General features: G+C 34.9%; 2 protein-coding genes across 2 annotated transcripts in view; one reads left to right on the top strand and one right to left on the bottom strand.

The window, feature by feature from the left end:
* Positions 1-3,101, top strand: part of LOC105173088 (cyclic nucleotide-gated ion channel 1) — a gene marked incomplete in the record, with an annotated part of 3,784 nt that extends 683 nt beyond the window's left edge. The window contains 8 exon segments of the mRNA XM_020697570.1: positions 1-72; positions 188-752; positions 844-1,056; positions 1,133-1,425; positions 1,565-1,676; positions 1,765-2,001; positions 2,080-2,474; positions 2,568-3,101. Of these exon segments, the coding sequence (XP_020553229.1) occupies positions 44-72; positions 188-752; positions 844-1,056; positions 1,133-1,425; positions 1,565-1,676; positions 1,765-2,001; positions 2,080-2,474; positions 2,568-2,877 (2,154 nt within the window).
* Positions 4,365-7,631, bottom strand: LOC105173087 (cyclic nucleotide-gated ion channel 1-like). The gene is given in 8 exon segments (XM_011094737.2): positions 4,365-4,656; positions 4,658-4,889; positions 4,984-5,378; positions 5,466-5,702; positions 5,805-5,919; positions 6,029-6,321; positions 6,754-6,957; positions 7,092-7,631. Coding segments are annotated over 8 exon segments (1,920 nt in total). The 5' UTR covers positions 7,449-7,631; the 3' UTR covers positions 4,365-4,569.

Genomic DNA, 13,707 nt, shown 5'->3' with positions numbered 1-13,707 from the left:
GCTATTTTTCATCTTGGAAATCTTGAACGACATCAGCTGAACTATGAATATCAGTGGAAAGAAATATGTAAGGTTAGTTCAAGTAACATGTAGTTTTTCTGACAGTCGTGCCTCTGCCTTTCAACTTGGTCTGTAATAGATTTCTCTGTCCTGATGCTTATAGTGTTATGTACTCAATCCCGTTCAGGTTCAAGGACTGCAATTCCGAGAGTTCTTTCAGTTCTGAAGGGCAGTCGAATCGCGGGCTATTTCCATTAAGGAAACCAAATTTCAGACCAATAGTCGGTGGAATAAGGAGAGCGTTTGACAGAAGTTCTGAAAGGATAAAAAACTTGAGAATACGGTCCATAGATTGGGGCCACACCCGAAGCAATAGGCCAAAATCAAGCCCGAGGAAGAAAGTACTTGATCCTCAAGGGCCTTTTCTTCAGAGGTGGAACAAAATATTTGTTATTTCTTGTTTGATTGCAGTATCCCTGGATCCGCTGTTCTTCTACACACCAGTCGTAGATGCCAAGAAATTCTGTCTATCTCTGGACGAGAATTTGGAGATCACTGCTTGTGTTCTCCGGTCATTCATCGACATTTTCTACATATTTCACATTGTTTTGCAGTTTCATACTGGATTCATTGCCCCTTGTACTCGAGTATTTGGAAGGGGTGAGCTGATCGAGGATCGTAGAGCTATAGCCAAACGGTATCTCTCGTCCTACTTCATTGTAGACATTTTGTCAATTCTTCCTCTACCTCAGGTATTACTACATTCTGTTTAGTATCAAATAAAACTATTAAAGTAAAACTAGTTACATCGTACTTAACTCCTTTCATTGTTTCGTCTGTCAGCTGGTCATTCTGATTGTGATCCCCAGTGTAAATGCTCCAATTTCTCTGGCCACCAAAGACCTCCTGAAGATCGTTATTTTCGCACAATACATCCCAAGATGTCTTCGGATTTATCCCTTATTCAAGGAGGTCAATAGAACTTCAGGCCTATTTACTGAAACGGCCTGGGCTGGAGCTGCTTTCAATCTCTTACTCTACATGCTTGCCAGTCATGTAAGTTTCTTCTCACTGAGGACACTCGTAGAAGTTACACTTAAATGCATTGCTTACCGGAAATCTTGTTCGTCAGGTCTTTGGATCATTCTGGTATCTGATCGCAATAGAACGCAAGGACAGATGTTGGCGGAATGCATGCCGTGATCATAATGGTTGTAACTTAAACGATCTTTATTGTGGAGAGGACCGTGGAGACACTTCATTTCTGAATTCTTCATGTCCGCTTCTCGAGCCTAATGAGATAAAGAGCCCTGCAGACTTTGACTTCGGCATCTTTCTTGATGTTCTTCAGTCACATGTGGCTGAACACAGAGACTTCTCTAAGAAGATCTCCTATTGCTTTTGGTGGGGATTGCGAAATTTGAGGTTGATTGTCTAAATATTTGCCTCATTATCTTAAACTCATTTCCTAGTATAAAACAGCAAGCTTCCTAAACCAAGAATTTCATCACCTTGCTAGATTGATGTTCAAACTAAAATGCCTTTTCTGGTTTGTTCACTGCAGTTCATTGGGTCAGAACCTCAAAACAAGCACTTTTGTAGGAGAGATTCTTTTCGCCGTTTTCATCTCCATTGTTGGGCTGGTTCTGTTTTCGTTGCTCATAGGCAACATGCAGGTAACACATCTAAAACGTTGACAAAATTGATAGAAATGTCACTTATTTACCTAAACCTTGCTTGTTTGCTTTGTCTTTCCTGTTGCAGAAATATTTACAGTCCATCACTGTTAGGATAGAAGAGATGAGAATGAAACGTCGGGATGCAGAACAGTGGATGTCGCATCGTATGCTTCCTGAGAACTTGAGGGCTCGTATAAGACGATACGAGCAGTACAAATGGCAAGAAAACAGAGGCGTTGAGGAAGAATCCTTGATCCGTAATCTTCCCAAGGATTTAAGGAGGGACATCAAGCGCCATCTCTGCTGGACTTTACTAACAAGAGTTAGCACACTTCTCAATTTCTACTTATTTCCATTTCTATTGTATCAGCATGTTGAAGTTGTCAGCTAATCACTATAGGTGCCGATGTTTGAGAAAATGGACGAACAGTTGCTGGATGCAATGTGTTCTCGTCTAAAGCCCGTTCTCTACACGGAGAACAGCTTTATTGTTCGTGAGGGAGATCCCGTCGACGAGATGCTATTCATAATGAGGGGTAACATACTTACTATGACCACAAACGGTGGGAGAACTGGTTTCTTCAACTCGGTATATCTCATGGCTGGAGACTTCTGTGGGGAAGAACTTCTGACATGGGCTCTGGACCCCAACTCTTCGTCCAGCCTTCCTATTTCAACCAGAACCGTGCAGGCTGTCAAAGACGTTGAGGCTTTCTGTTTAATGCCGGATGACTTGAAAAGTGTGACGTCCCAGTTTAGACGTCTCCACAGCAAGCAACTTCAGCACACTTTTAGGCAAGTCCTGAGATCAAGTTTCCGTAGCTTAACAAGAGACTACTCTCATAACTATTCATAATTTAGTCTTTCTCCAAAAAAAACTTGCTTCAGGTTCTATTCCCAGCAGTGGAGGACATGGGGTGCCTGTTTTATACAAGCAGCATGGCGTCGGCATTACAGGAGGAAGATCGAAAAGATGCTGCGAGAAGCAGAAGACAGACTGCAGAATGCATTGGCCAAGGAAGGATCAGGGAGTTTGCCAAGCCTTGCTGCAACCGTTTATGCATCAAGATTCGCCACCAATATGCTAGGAAACTTGCGACGTAATCATCCACATAACAATATTTCATCACCAAAATTACCACCTCTACTGCTTCAGAAGCCAGCTGAGCCTGATTTTAGTGCAGAAAATCCTTCATAGAAACTCAGTGAATGTTAGAATAGTTACGGGAGACTGCTAAAATAAGAGTTCTCTAATATGGCTATTTTCTTATGTCTCCCATTTGTTATTACCATACCGTTATTTACCTCTTTGTACATATACAATTGAGTTTGTTCCTGCCTATGTAATGTTTGAGAATTTGAGTCGTGGGGAACAGAGTACATCCATGGCAGTGAAATTAGAGAATGAAAAATTATGCTTCATTCATAAAAAACTGAAGAGAGGAGGTTACTGACACGTAAACTATATACAACAACAGAGTGTTGGTACAAGAAGAAACTAACCACCTCTAACTAACGTGCCTACTTGGACTCCAGCTGGCAACTGATTCAACAAAATAGAACGTTGTATTACTAATAAAAATGCTGAGTACAAAAAACACGACTTTAGCTGAAAATGATAAATAAATAGATGCTGTACATCGTCTTCAAAAGTGCTGCTACTTGGTTGTTCAAGGTGTGCTGCTGCTTGCTGCAGAACTTGCTACAGCCCCCCTCAAGATGGAGCCGAGGAAGAGAGACCCAGCTTAGATAGAAACTGGGCAAAATTAGCAACAGGAAGAGATTTGGTGAAGAGATCTGCAAATTTGATCAGACCCAAAAATGTGAGCTGGTGAGATGAGGCCAAGCTTGAACTGATCGTGAACCAAATGGCAATCAATGTCAAGATGTTTGGTGCGCTCGTGGAACACGGGATTTGTGGTGATGTGCAAAGCGGCTTTGTTGTCGCACCAAAAAGGAATTGAGAGAGTGACAAGAATGCCAAGATCATGCAAAACAAAGGAGAGCTAGAGCAATTCACGAACGGTGGAGGCCGTGCTGCGATATTCCGCCTCAACCGAAGAGCGCAAAACCGTGGAAGACTAAGAGAGAAAAAGAGAGAGAGAGAGAGAGAGAGAGAGAGAGAGAAGACTAAGAGAAACGATGTGTCGGGAAAGGGATTAGGGTTATGACAGAGAGAGGAAGAGACAGACCCAAATAAAAGGGGGCGAAGCGGGTTATCCTAGTGGATTGGGTCAGGGAATGGGCCAGAACTGGAGCAATGGACCAAGCATCATGAGGCGGATCAGACCCAACGATCCAGTCAGACGGGCTGGGCTAAAGGAATTTGTGCCATAAATATTAACAATAAGAGTTTAAAAAAAAATCTTTATAAAATAAACTAAATTATTAATTGTGTTACAAACACATGTATGATAGGTGTGTATTGTAAAACAACAAATGCACAAACTAGAGAATAAAAAGTAAATTTTGTTCTAAAATATACTTTCTTATACTTAGCAGATGAACCTTTTCACATGCTAAAAACATTAATCACTACACATGTAAATACTATTAAATAGAACATAAAATAAAATCAAAATATGAGATTTAATTTAAGTGAATGGTATAAGAATTTAAGTTTATTAAAAAAATATTTATTTATATTACATTTAAAGTATTAGAATGAATTATTAGACTTTATCATCAAAAGAGTAAAAAAGTCAAATTAGTGTAAAGGACCAAATTTACACAAAATTGATAGATAAAAACACTAAATCTAATATTACGAAAGATGAAGGACCAATGTGAATTCAAACCAAAGTTATAGGACGAGAATGTTTCTTTTCCGGGCATAAAATCAAGATTTAGAGAACTCAATTTTTTCTTCCTCCCGTAACTATTCTGACAATCACCGAGCTTTATGAAGGATTTTCTGCACTAAAATCAGGCTCAGCTGGCTTGTGAAGCAGTAGAGGTGGTAATTTTGGAGATGGAATTGTGTTACGTGGATGATTACGTCGCAAGTTTCCTAGCATATTGGTGGCGAATCTTGATGCATAAACGGTTGCAGCAAGGCTCGGCAAACTCCCTGATCCTTCCTTGGCCAATGCATTCTGCAGTCTGTCTTCTGCTTCTCGCAGCGTCTTTTCGATCTTCCTCCTGTAATGCCGACGCCATGCTGCTTGTATAAAACAGGCACCCCATGTCCTCCACTGCTGGGAATAATACCTGAAGCAAGTTTTTTTTTGGAGAAAGACTAAATTATGAATAGTTATGAGAGTAGTCTCTTGTTAAGCTATGGAAACTTGATCTCTGAACTTGCCTATAAGTGTGCTGCAGCTGCTTGCCGTGAACACGTTTAAATTGGGACATGACATATTTCAAGTCATCCGGCGTTAAACAGAAACAGTCAACATCTCTGTAGGCCCGCACGGTTCTGGTTGAGACAGGAAGGCTGGAAGAAGAGTTGTCCTCTAGAGCCCATGTCAGAAGTTCTTCTCCACAGAAGTCTCCGGCGGTTAGATGAAACGAGTTGAAGAAACCAGTTGTGCCACCGTTTGTGGACATTGACAATATGCTACCTTTCATTATGAATAGCATCTCATCGACAGGATCTCCCTGGCGAAAAATATAGCTGTTCTCCACATAGAGAACAGGCTTTAGACGAGAATACATTACATCCAGCAGCTGCTCATCCACTCTCTCAAACAGCGGCACCTATAATTAATGATTAGATAACAACTTTAACATGCCGATAAGATACAGGTTGGAAACAAGTAGAAATTGATTGTGAAGTGTGCGAACTCTTGTTAATAAATTCCAGCAGAGATGGCGCTTGATGTCCCTCCTTAAATCCTTAGGAAAATTACTGATCAAGGATTCTTCCTCAACGCCTCTTTTTTGTTGCCATTTGTATTGCTCGTATTGTCGTATACGAGCCCTCAAGCCCTCTGGAAGCATGCGCTGGGACATCCATTGTTCAATATCCTGACGCTTCATTCTCACCTCTTCTAACCTACCAGTGATGGACTGTACAAATTGCTGCAACAAGAAAGACTCATAAGCGTAGGTAGGAAATAATTAGTAGTAACATATCTTATAATTTTGTCAGTCAAGGTTTTAGATGCGTCAGGGTCGTGTCACCTGTATGCTGCTGCTGATGACTGACGCAACCAGAACCAGCCCAGTGACGGACATGAGCAGGGCAAAAATAATCTCTCCTACAGAATTGCTTGTATTCAGATTCTGACCCAATGAACTGCACTCAACAAACCAGAATTTTGAAAAAAAAAAGAAGCATATTTTAGTTTGAACCTCAATCCAGACTTCACTAGGAAATAAGTTATAAGATTGAAGCAGTGGAAAACCTCAAATTTCGCCAGCCCCACCAAAAGCAATTGAAGAATTTCCTAGTGAAGTCTGTTTGTTCAACCACATGAGACTTAAGAGCATGAAGAAACATGCCGAAGTCAAAGTCTGCAGGGCTCATTATCTGGTCAGGCTCAAGAAGCGGACATGAAGAATTCAGAAATGAAGTGTCTCCACGGCCCACTCCGCAATAAAGATCCTCTAACTTACAACCGTTATGATCACCACATGCCATCCGCCAACATCTCTCCTTGCGTTCTATCGCGATCACGTACCACAGTGCTCCAAACACCTGAAAACGAGATTTGCAGACACCCGCTGGATCAGATGTTGCAAACGAGATATGCAGACACCTGTAAATTGGATTCTTCCCTAGACTAGGAGAGAGAAGTAATCAAATCCCTATTATCATTCCTAACATACATATATTATACAATTGCGTTCTCTTCAACTCTCCCCCCCGAACTAAAGCATGGATATTAATTGAGCAAACTTGTTGTAGAGAATAATCCACTCGAGTCCCAATTATATATAGTCTTTCTTTGTAATAAAAGCATCTCCTAGTTGATCTCCTGTCTCCATGTGATTATACCTATATCTATTTTGTACATAGAAAGAGAGCATAAACTAGAAACTAGATAATCATATCCTAATTATACAATCTCCTAGCTAGTATATACTTACATGAACAACCTCCATAGTAAGAAGGAAGAAATTAACTTACATGACTGGCAAGGATGCATTGAAGGAGATTGTAAACGGCTGCAGGCCAGGCCGTTCGACTAAATCTGCGTGAACTTCTATTGACCGCCTTGTATAAGGGATAAATCCGAAGAATTCTTGTGAAGAATTGCGCGAAAATAAGCATCTTAAGGAGGTCTTTTGTGGCCAGGGAAATTGGGGCATTTACAATGGTCATCACGGTTACCTGACACACGATAGAAACAATTAAGGAAAGGAGGAGGAGGAGTTGATCAGTACGAGGTATACAGTGACGCTGTTTGGTGCTCGAAACGTACGTACAGAATGTATAGTAATGTATAATAATTAATGAATATGTACCTGAGGTAGAGGAAGAATTGATAAAATGTCTAGGATGAAGTAGGAATAGAGATAACGTAAGCATATTGCTCTACCATTATCGATTATCTCGCTCCTCCCAAACACTCGAGAAGAAGGGGCAACGAATCCAGTAAGAAACTCCAAAACAATATGAAGCACATAGAAAATGTCAAAGAATGTACGAAGAACACAAACAGAGATCTCCAGTTTCTTGTCCAGGGATAGACACAGGTTCTTGGCATCAACCACTGGTGCGTAGAAGAAAAGCGGATCCAGGAATAAGGAAATCACACAACAAACTATAAATATTTTGTTCCACTTATGAAGAAGAGGGTCTTGAGGATCAAGAACTTTCATCTTTCGCCGCCTATTGCTTCGTGTTCGGCTGCCATCTATGGACCGTACGTATATTCTCAACCCTTTTCTTATTCTACCCACTGTCGGGATGAACTAAAGCATGGCATGTACGCCTGGAGAATTAACATATTTTAAGACATATGAAACTATTTATCCTGTGATTATTATCATGGGATACTTTAAGGCAGCTTTTAGGTAAGAGAGCGAGAAACTTCCCAGAGACGACCGAGGCCGTCTCCTTGGACTTGAGAGAAGACTTGGCGGGGTCACAATAGTCTACTCAAAGACAGGAGTAAGTCATATAAATATTATACAAAAATGGGGCATCACAGAAGAGATAGTTATACGTGAATTTTTTGTGATTTTGAAAAATTAAATGTAATATCGTTAATATTTATTTTTGTTTAATAAATAAATTCATTCGTTATTAAAATTGTAAAGACGATATTGTAATTATCTCTTACAAAAAATATGATTTGAATAATGAAACAATCATGTCTTCTTTCGGGACAATTTATAGTTGGAAAAGATACAAGCAACCGTTATGTGATATAGGGAATGTGCAAAACACCCTCTATGAAAAAAAAAAAAAAAAGTACCTCCCTGTATTTTTTAAAATAAAGCAATTTACCTCTTTAAACATGAAGGAAAATTGTTCTATTTTAAAAAAGACAAAGACATAAATTATTATTATTCTTATAAAAAGATAATTTATTCATTTTCAATATCATAGAAAAGGTAAATTACATGAAAGAAGTTTGTACTTTTATTATTCGAGATAGATAGACTATTGGTGATATATATATATATATATATTTAAAAAAAAAGAAGTGTAGGATTTGTGGGTGTATTTTTTGTTTTGTTGCCACTATTTTGATTTTTCCCCAAATACGTTAAAGGGTCATGAGTTGCATGAGGTAAAAAAGACAATAATTCCCTTGGACACAATTCTAAACCATATACGTAAGTTTGTTCATAAATAGGTTAAGACAAGAAGAGAAAGTGTGGAAAGTGAGGGAATCTGTGGTCATGGCTGCAGGAGTTTTGGCGTTGAAATATGCTTTGGATAGCACAAAGATTGATAAAGCCATTTTGGAGAGTGATTCTGTGTTAGCTGCTGTATGGATCCAAAATCATTTGCTCAATGTGACCTGCCAAGCTTGGACTCAAGTTACAAGAACAGTGGCCACGCTGGAGAATCAAGAAAATTCATACAAGTCCTCATACACTCATACCCTGCCCTACTACATCTAATTCTTGTTGCTTTTTATTCCACCCCCAACAACCTTTTTCTCACATTCAATCTATCTATTTTGAATTTTTCAAATGAAGTCTCAATTCATCAAAAACAAACAAAAAAAATTTGTTTCCCTTATACATAATCCAGAAATTAATTGATAATTACGGACAGAGAGTATTTAGAGATTACGCTCATGTTACCCTAAATATTTAGAGGTGATGACCGCATAGTATGGAGATTCCCTAGGAGCAGTCTTACGACCCAGGACATTTATCATCTTATGATGCCGCCTGAACCGAAAGTAGGTTGAACTTCGCTACTTCTGGGTTCTTTGAAGATCCCTCGACATATGTTATGGCTAGCGATCTTGGAAAAGTTGGCCACTACAGACAAGCCGTGGTTGTCCCATCTTGGGAACTGTGTACTTTGTAATGAGGATATGGTGGAATCACATACCTACTTATTCTTCCGATGCAGATGTAGCAGACGTTGCATTAGCTCTGTCAGATAGCTTACCAGGTTCCCTTGGCCCAATAGGGATTGGGCAAGTGATATTGATTGGGGGACGAAAAAATGGAGAGGGAAGCACATCATCAATGTCTCCTACCGTGCATTACTTGCCTCGTGCGTTTATCATATATGGAAGGAGCGCAATATGAGAAGATTCGAGCATGAGGAGAGACTGCCTTCTACATTGGCTAGGTTAAATGTAGAGGATATTCGGCACCGAATAATTAGCATTGAGTTAGCTAGTTCTGTGAGTACACGTGCATTATACACAAAATGACATCATTGGCCTATTGAGGATAGTGCCTAGATGAGAGCGTGGTTGTACTATAATTTTACTCATTTATGAAGATTACATTTTTCCTAAAAAAAAAAGAAATTAATTGATTATTATTAAAAAAAAATATCACGAATAAGTTTGAATATATTAAAATTTAAAAAAAATAAAATAAAGTTTAATAAAATATTTAAGAGCAAATTGTATAAATAAGAAAATTAGAAATCATAATGGAATTATTAAAAAAATTAAAATTAAGAAATAAAATGGGGGCAGCAGCACGTGCTCCCACCCACCTCCTCACTCGCAGCCTATAGACATATACATTACTTAAGTATTCTAAAACAACACATAACATCCAACTTTGCTGCGCGCACACACACACTCGGAGGTGTGAACTGAACGGGTATGAAAAATCTTGATTTTCAATTATTATTAATTTATATAAATATATTATTTGATTACTTTAATTAATAAATGTAATTCATATTATCCAATATAATGTTTTAAATAAAAATTTTATGATTGGACTATTTGTAAATTGGCGATGGATTGGATAACCCATTTGCTTTAAGAATGCTATAGTGCGATAATTAAATTATCTAATTTATTACATTTAATTATTATCATAATTAATCTACTCAATTTCATCGGGTCTATTAATTAAATGCTTAATTATATAATAGTGAAAAATTGATAGAAAGTTATAGAAATATTAGGATATAATATTTGAAAAATATTATGGTTATTAAAGGGAATATGAAATCTTTATAATAATTTAATTCAGAAATATTATTTAGAATGACAGCTATAAAATTATGAGGGGTTCGATAAAATAAATTCTTATGAACTAATTAAAAATTAGTTATATACTTACGGTGTTAAAAATGTCTAGTTATTCAAAAGAAAATAAAATAGAAGTTTGAATTTTGATAGAAATAAAATATTAAATTTTTTTTGGAGCATATACAAATTTTATGTAATTTTTTGTTTTAAATTTGTGATATTTATAATATATTGATTATATGTATTATAACATATTATAGGACACAAGAATAAAGAAGAGGGTTGAGTTGCTCCGTCTATTAACGTAGCCATTTGAGATTTAAGGTAAGTATAGTAATTAAATATATATATATATATATGTACGGATAGTATATATTTGTTGTTTATATATCTCATCATGAATTGTTAATTATTTATCTGAATTACCTTGATATCTGTGAAATTGTTATTATGTGTTTATTTGTGGCGCCCGAAAGATTATAATACATATATAATTATAGGACTAATTGCTAATTATTAAAAAAATTTAGTTGAGAATTAAATTATGAGTTGAAATATGAATATATTAAAAGTCCTAGGCACTGAATTGAAACTTAATAAAATAATTGGGGTTAAATTATAAAACTTTAAAAAGTTAGGGGATCAAATTATAAATTAACAAAAGTTATTAAAAATTAAAATAAAAGAAAATTTAATAAAAAATTTTAAAGTGGCAGCACACATGGGCTGCTACTATTTCTTTTGGTGGCAAGTGGTGCCACTTTTGAGTATTATAATATATATATATATATATATATATACATATATAATAGTAATGTATATTATTATATATAAATGTGAAGAAACAGTACATCCACAACATTTTCGGACAAGTTTCAAACGAGCAGGTAAGAAATTATTATTTAATTAGTATTTTTGCTAAATATAATTTATACTATTTGGTTTAATATTTAATAAACAAATTTAATCAATTTGAGTAATTATAAAATTAATGATCAGTAAATGTTTCAATTGAATTAGAAATGCTATAATTATCGATTTAAATTACTTGATTTGTTAGATTTAATCATTATTATGATTAATGCTATAATTATAAATTTAAATTACTTGATTTGTTAGATTTAATCATTATTATGATTAATTTACTCTATTTTATCGGATTTATTGATCAAATATTTAATAATATGCACTGGTGTTTAATTAAAATCTATAGTAGCAAAGAATTAATATACAGAAAATTTATAAAAATATTCGAAAAATATATTTAAGAAATATTAGAAAGTTTTATTTTAAAATATTATATTTATTAAAAGAAATGTGAGAGTTTTGAGATAATTTAATTTCATAAATGTTATTAAGAACGGTAGTGGAGTTTAATGAAATTTATTTTTATGAGGTAATAGATAAATTATATTTATCTTAGGAAGCCTATATTGTCTAGTTATTCAGAAGAAATGGTACGAAGATTTGTATTTGGATGAAATAAAATATTAAAAGATTGTTAGAAATTGTACGAGTAATATTTAATATCCTATTTAAAAATTACGATATTCTCGATATATTGATTAATATGCATTATAACTCATTATAGACAAGAGAATAGAGTGATTCTCCATTTTGCTGATTAAAACAAAGATCAAAGTAACTAAATAATTAGTATTATTTATTATATGTTTCCTTTTCCGTGATACTACTTTTATGTAAGTTTGTAATTCGTGTTGGAATTGATTCATATGGAATTGTATGAGTGGCAGATGATTTAATTTGAAAGATTATGTTGTGAAAGTGAAATTTGAAAATATATTAAAATGTTCTATTTGCTAAATAATGTGTTGTTAGTGTTTCCAAATGAACATATGTAGAGATGTGGTTTACGTTACTGGTTGCTTATAAGAACGGTGATATGTGAAAATGAGAAAATTATGAAAATTGAATATAACTATGATATGAATACCCTTTGATATTGTTGAATAGCCTGTGTGGCAAAATGAAATGGAAAGGGTTTTGATGCGAGCTAAAAAAGTTATGATGTTATATAAAAGAACTTTGATGCGATTGAAAGAATGGTGAGATTAAGTTGATGGAGAAAAACACCAATCACCTTCCAAAAAGCAAAACGTCACGGAGATTCATTTAAACATTATATAATAAATGGTGAGGTTGAGTTGATGGAGAAAAAACACTATATCACTTTCTAGTAAGTAAACTACGAAAATATGAGTTTAATTAATTGTTTGTTATGAGTTGATTATATTGGGACTAAATTGATTATATTCTACACATGTTGCTTATTTTGTCTTATCTGGACTATATTTGATGTACATATGTAGATGGTGCCGGTTATTTACTTACTGAGTTGCAGGCTCATTCCTCTACTCATATTTTTCAGGAGTAAATCTTGTGCAGCCTACCCAACGAGAGCTAGGTCCAAACCTTATATTCAGTCAGGCCGGCTCAGTATGCGATTTCTCCTTATTCATCAATAAAATACAAATCACATTTTAGGATGTATAGAGAGGAATTAAAAATATGGATGGTGTGAGAACTACTAATAATGGTTTTACCGTGATGTGTTTGATATGTACATATATATATGTATATATATATAATCTTGGGCTTAAATGCATAAAAAATCCCTGTATTTTGAAAATTCAGCTAAAAACCCCTTGTGCTGTAAAAATAGGCTAACCCCCCCTCCTCAATTTTATTAAATGTAGCTTAATCATTCATTTCTGTTAAATATAATTAATGGCGTTTTCACTTTTTTGACAAAGGACTGTTATGTCCTTACTTATATTATATTATTTCTTATTTAATGACAGTTGAATCTTTATAGACTATATGAAAATCGTCAAATTTAATCAATTAATTTTAACCGTTGGATCTTAAATTTATAAAAAATAAAAAAAATTAGATATAACTAACTTAAATATATATTATAAAAAATAAAATTATTATTTAATAAAATTAACCCTTCCTCCCCCGTCGTCCTCTTCCCACCACCCGTCGCCCAGACTTGTGCCCTTCTAACGTCGCCCCCAATCGCACAGATTTGGGCTACGTCTCCGTCGTGTGGAACAACACAGATCTAGGCAGCGACGCCAGACCGTCATTGATTTTTTTTTCTTTTTTTATTTTTGAATTTTAATTTTAAAAAGACTAAAAATTTAAATTAATTAAATTTACAATATTTGTTTAAATAATTTTAAATTTAAAATAATATAACAGATTTTTAAGTTTTAGTTTTAATATTTATTTTTAAATACATAGAATGCACCATAATATTATTTAAATACATAGATAATTTATTTAAATATTTTAAATAGGTATAATTTAAATTTGTTAATAATATATAATTTTTATAATTATTTTATATTTATATTTGTTAAGATATTTTAAATTTGAATTAAATTAAATTATAAGACTTTTTTTATATACTTTTGTCATAT

Source organism: Sesamum indicum, linkage group LG11 (assembly GCF_000512975.1).
Source record: "Sesamum indicum cultivar Zhongzhi No. 13 linkage group LG11, S_indicum_v1.0, whole genome shotgun sequence".
NCBI lineage: Eukaryota > Viridiplantae > Streptophyta > Magnoliopsida > Lamiales > Pedaliaceae > Sesamum > Sesamum indicum.
The sequence above is the reverse complement of the archived record's forward strand: the minus strand, read 5'-3'. Positions and strand labels throughout refer to the sequence as shown.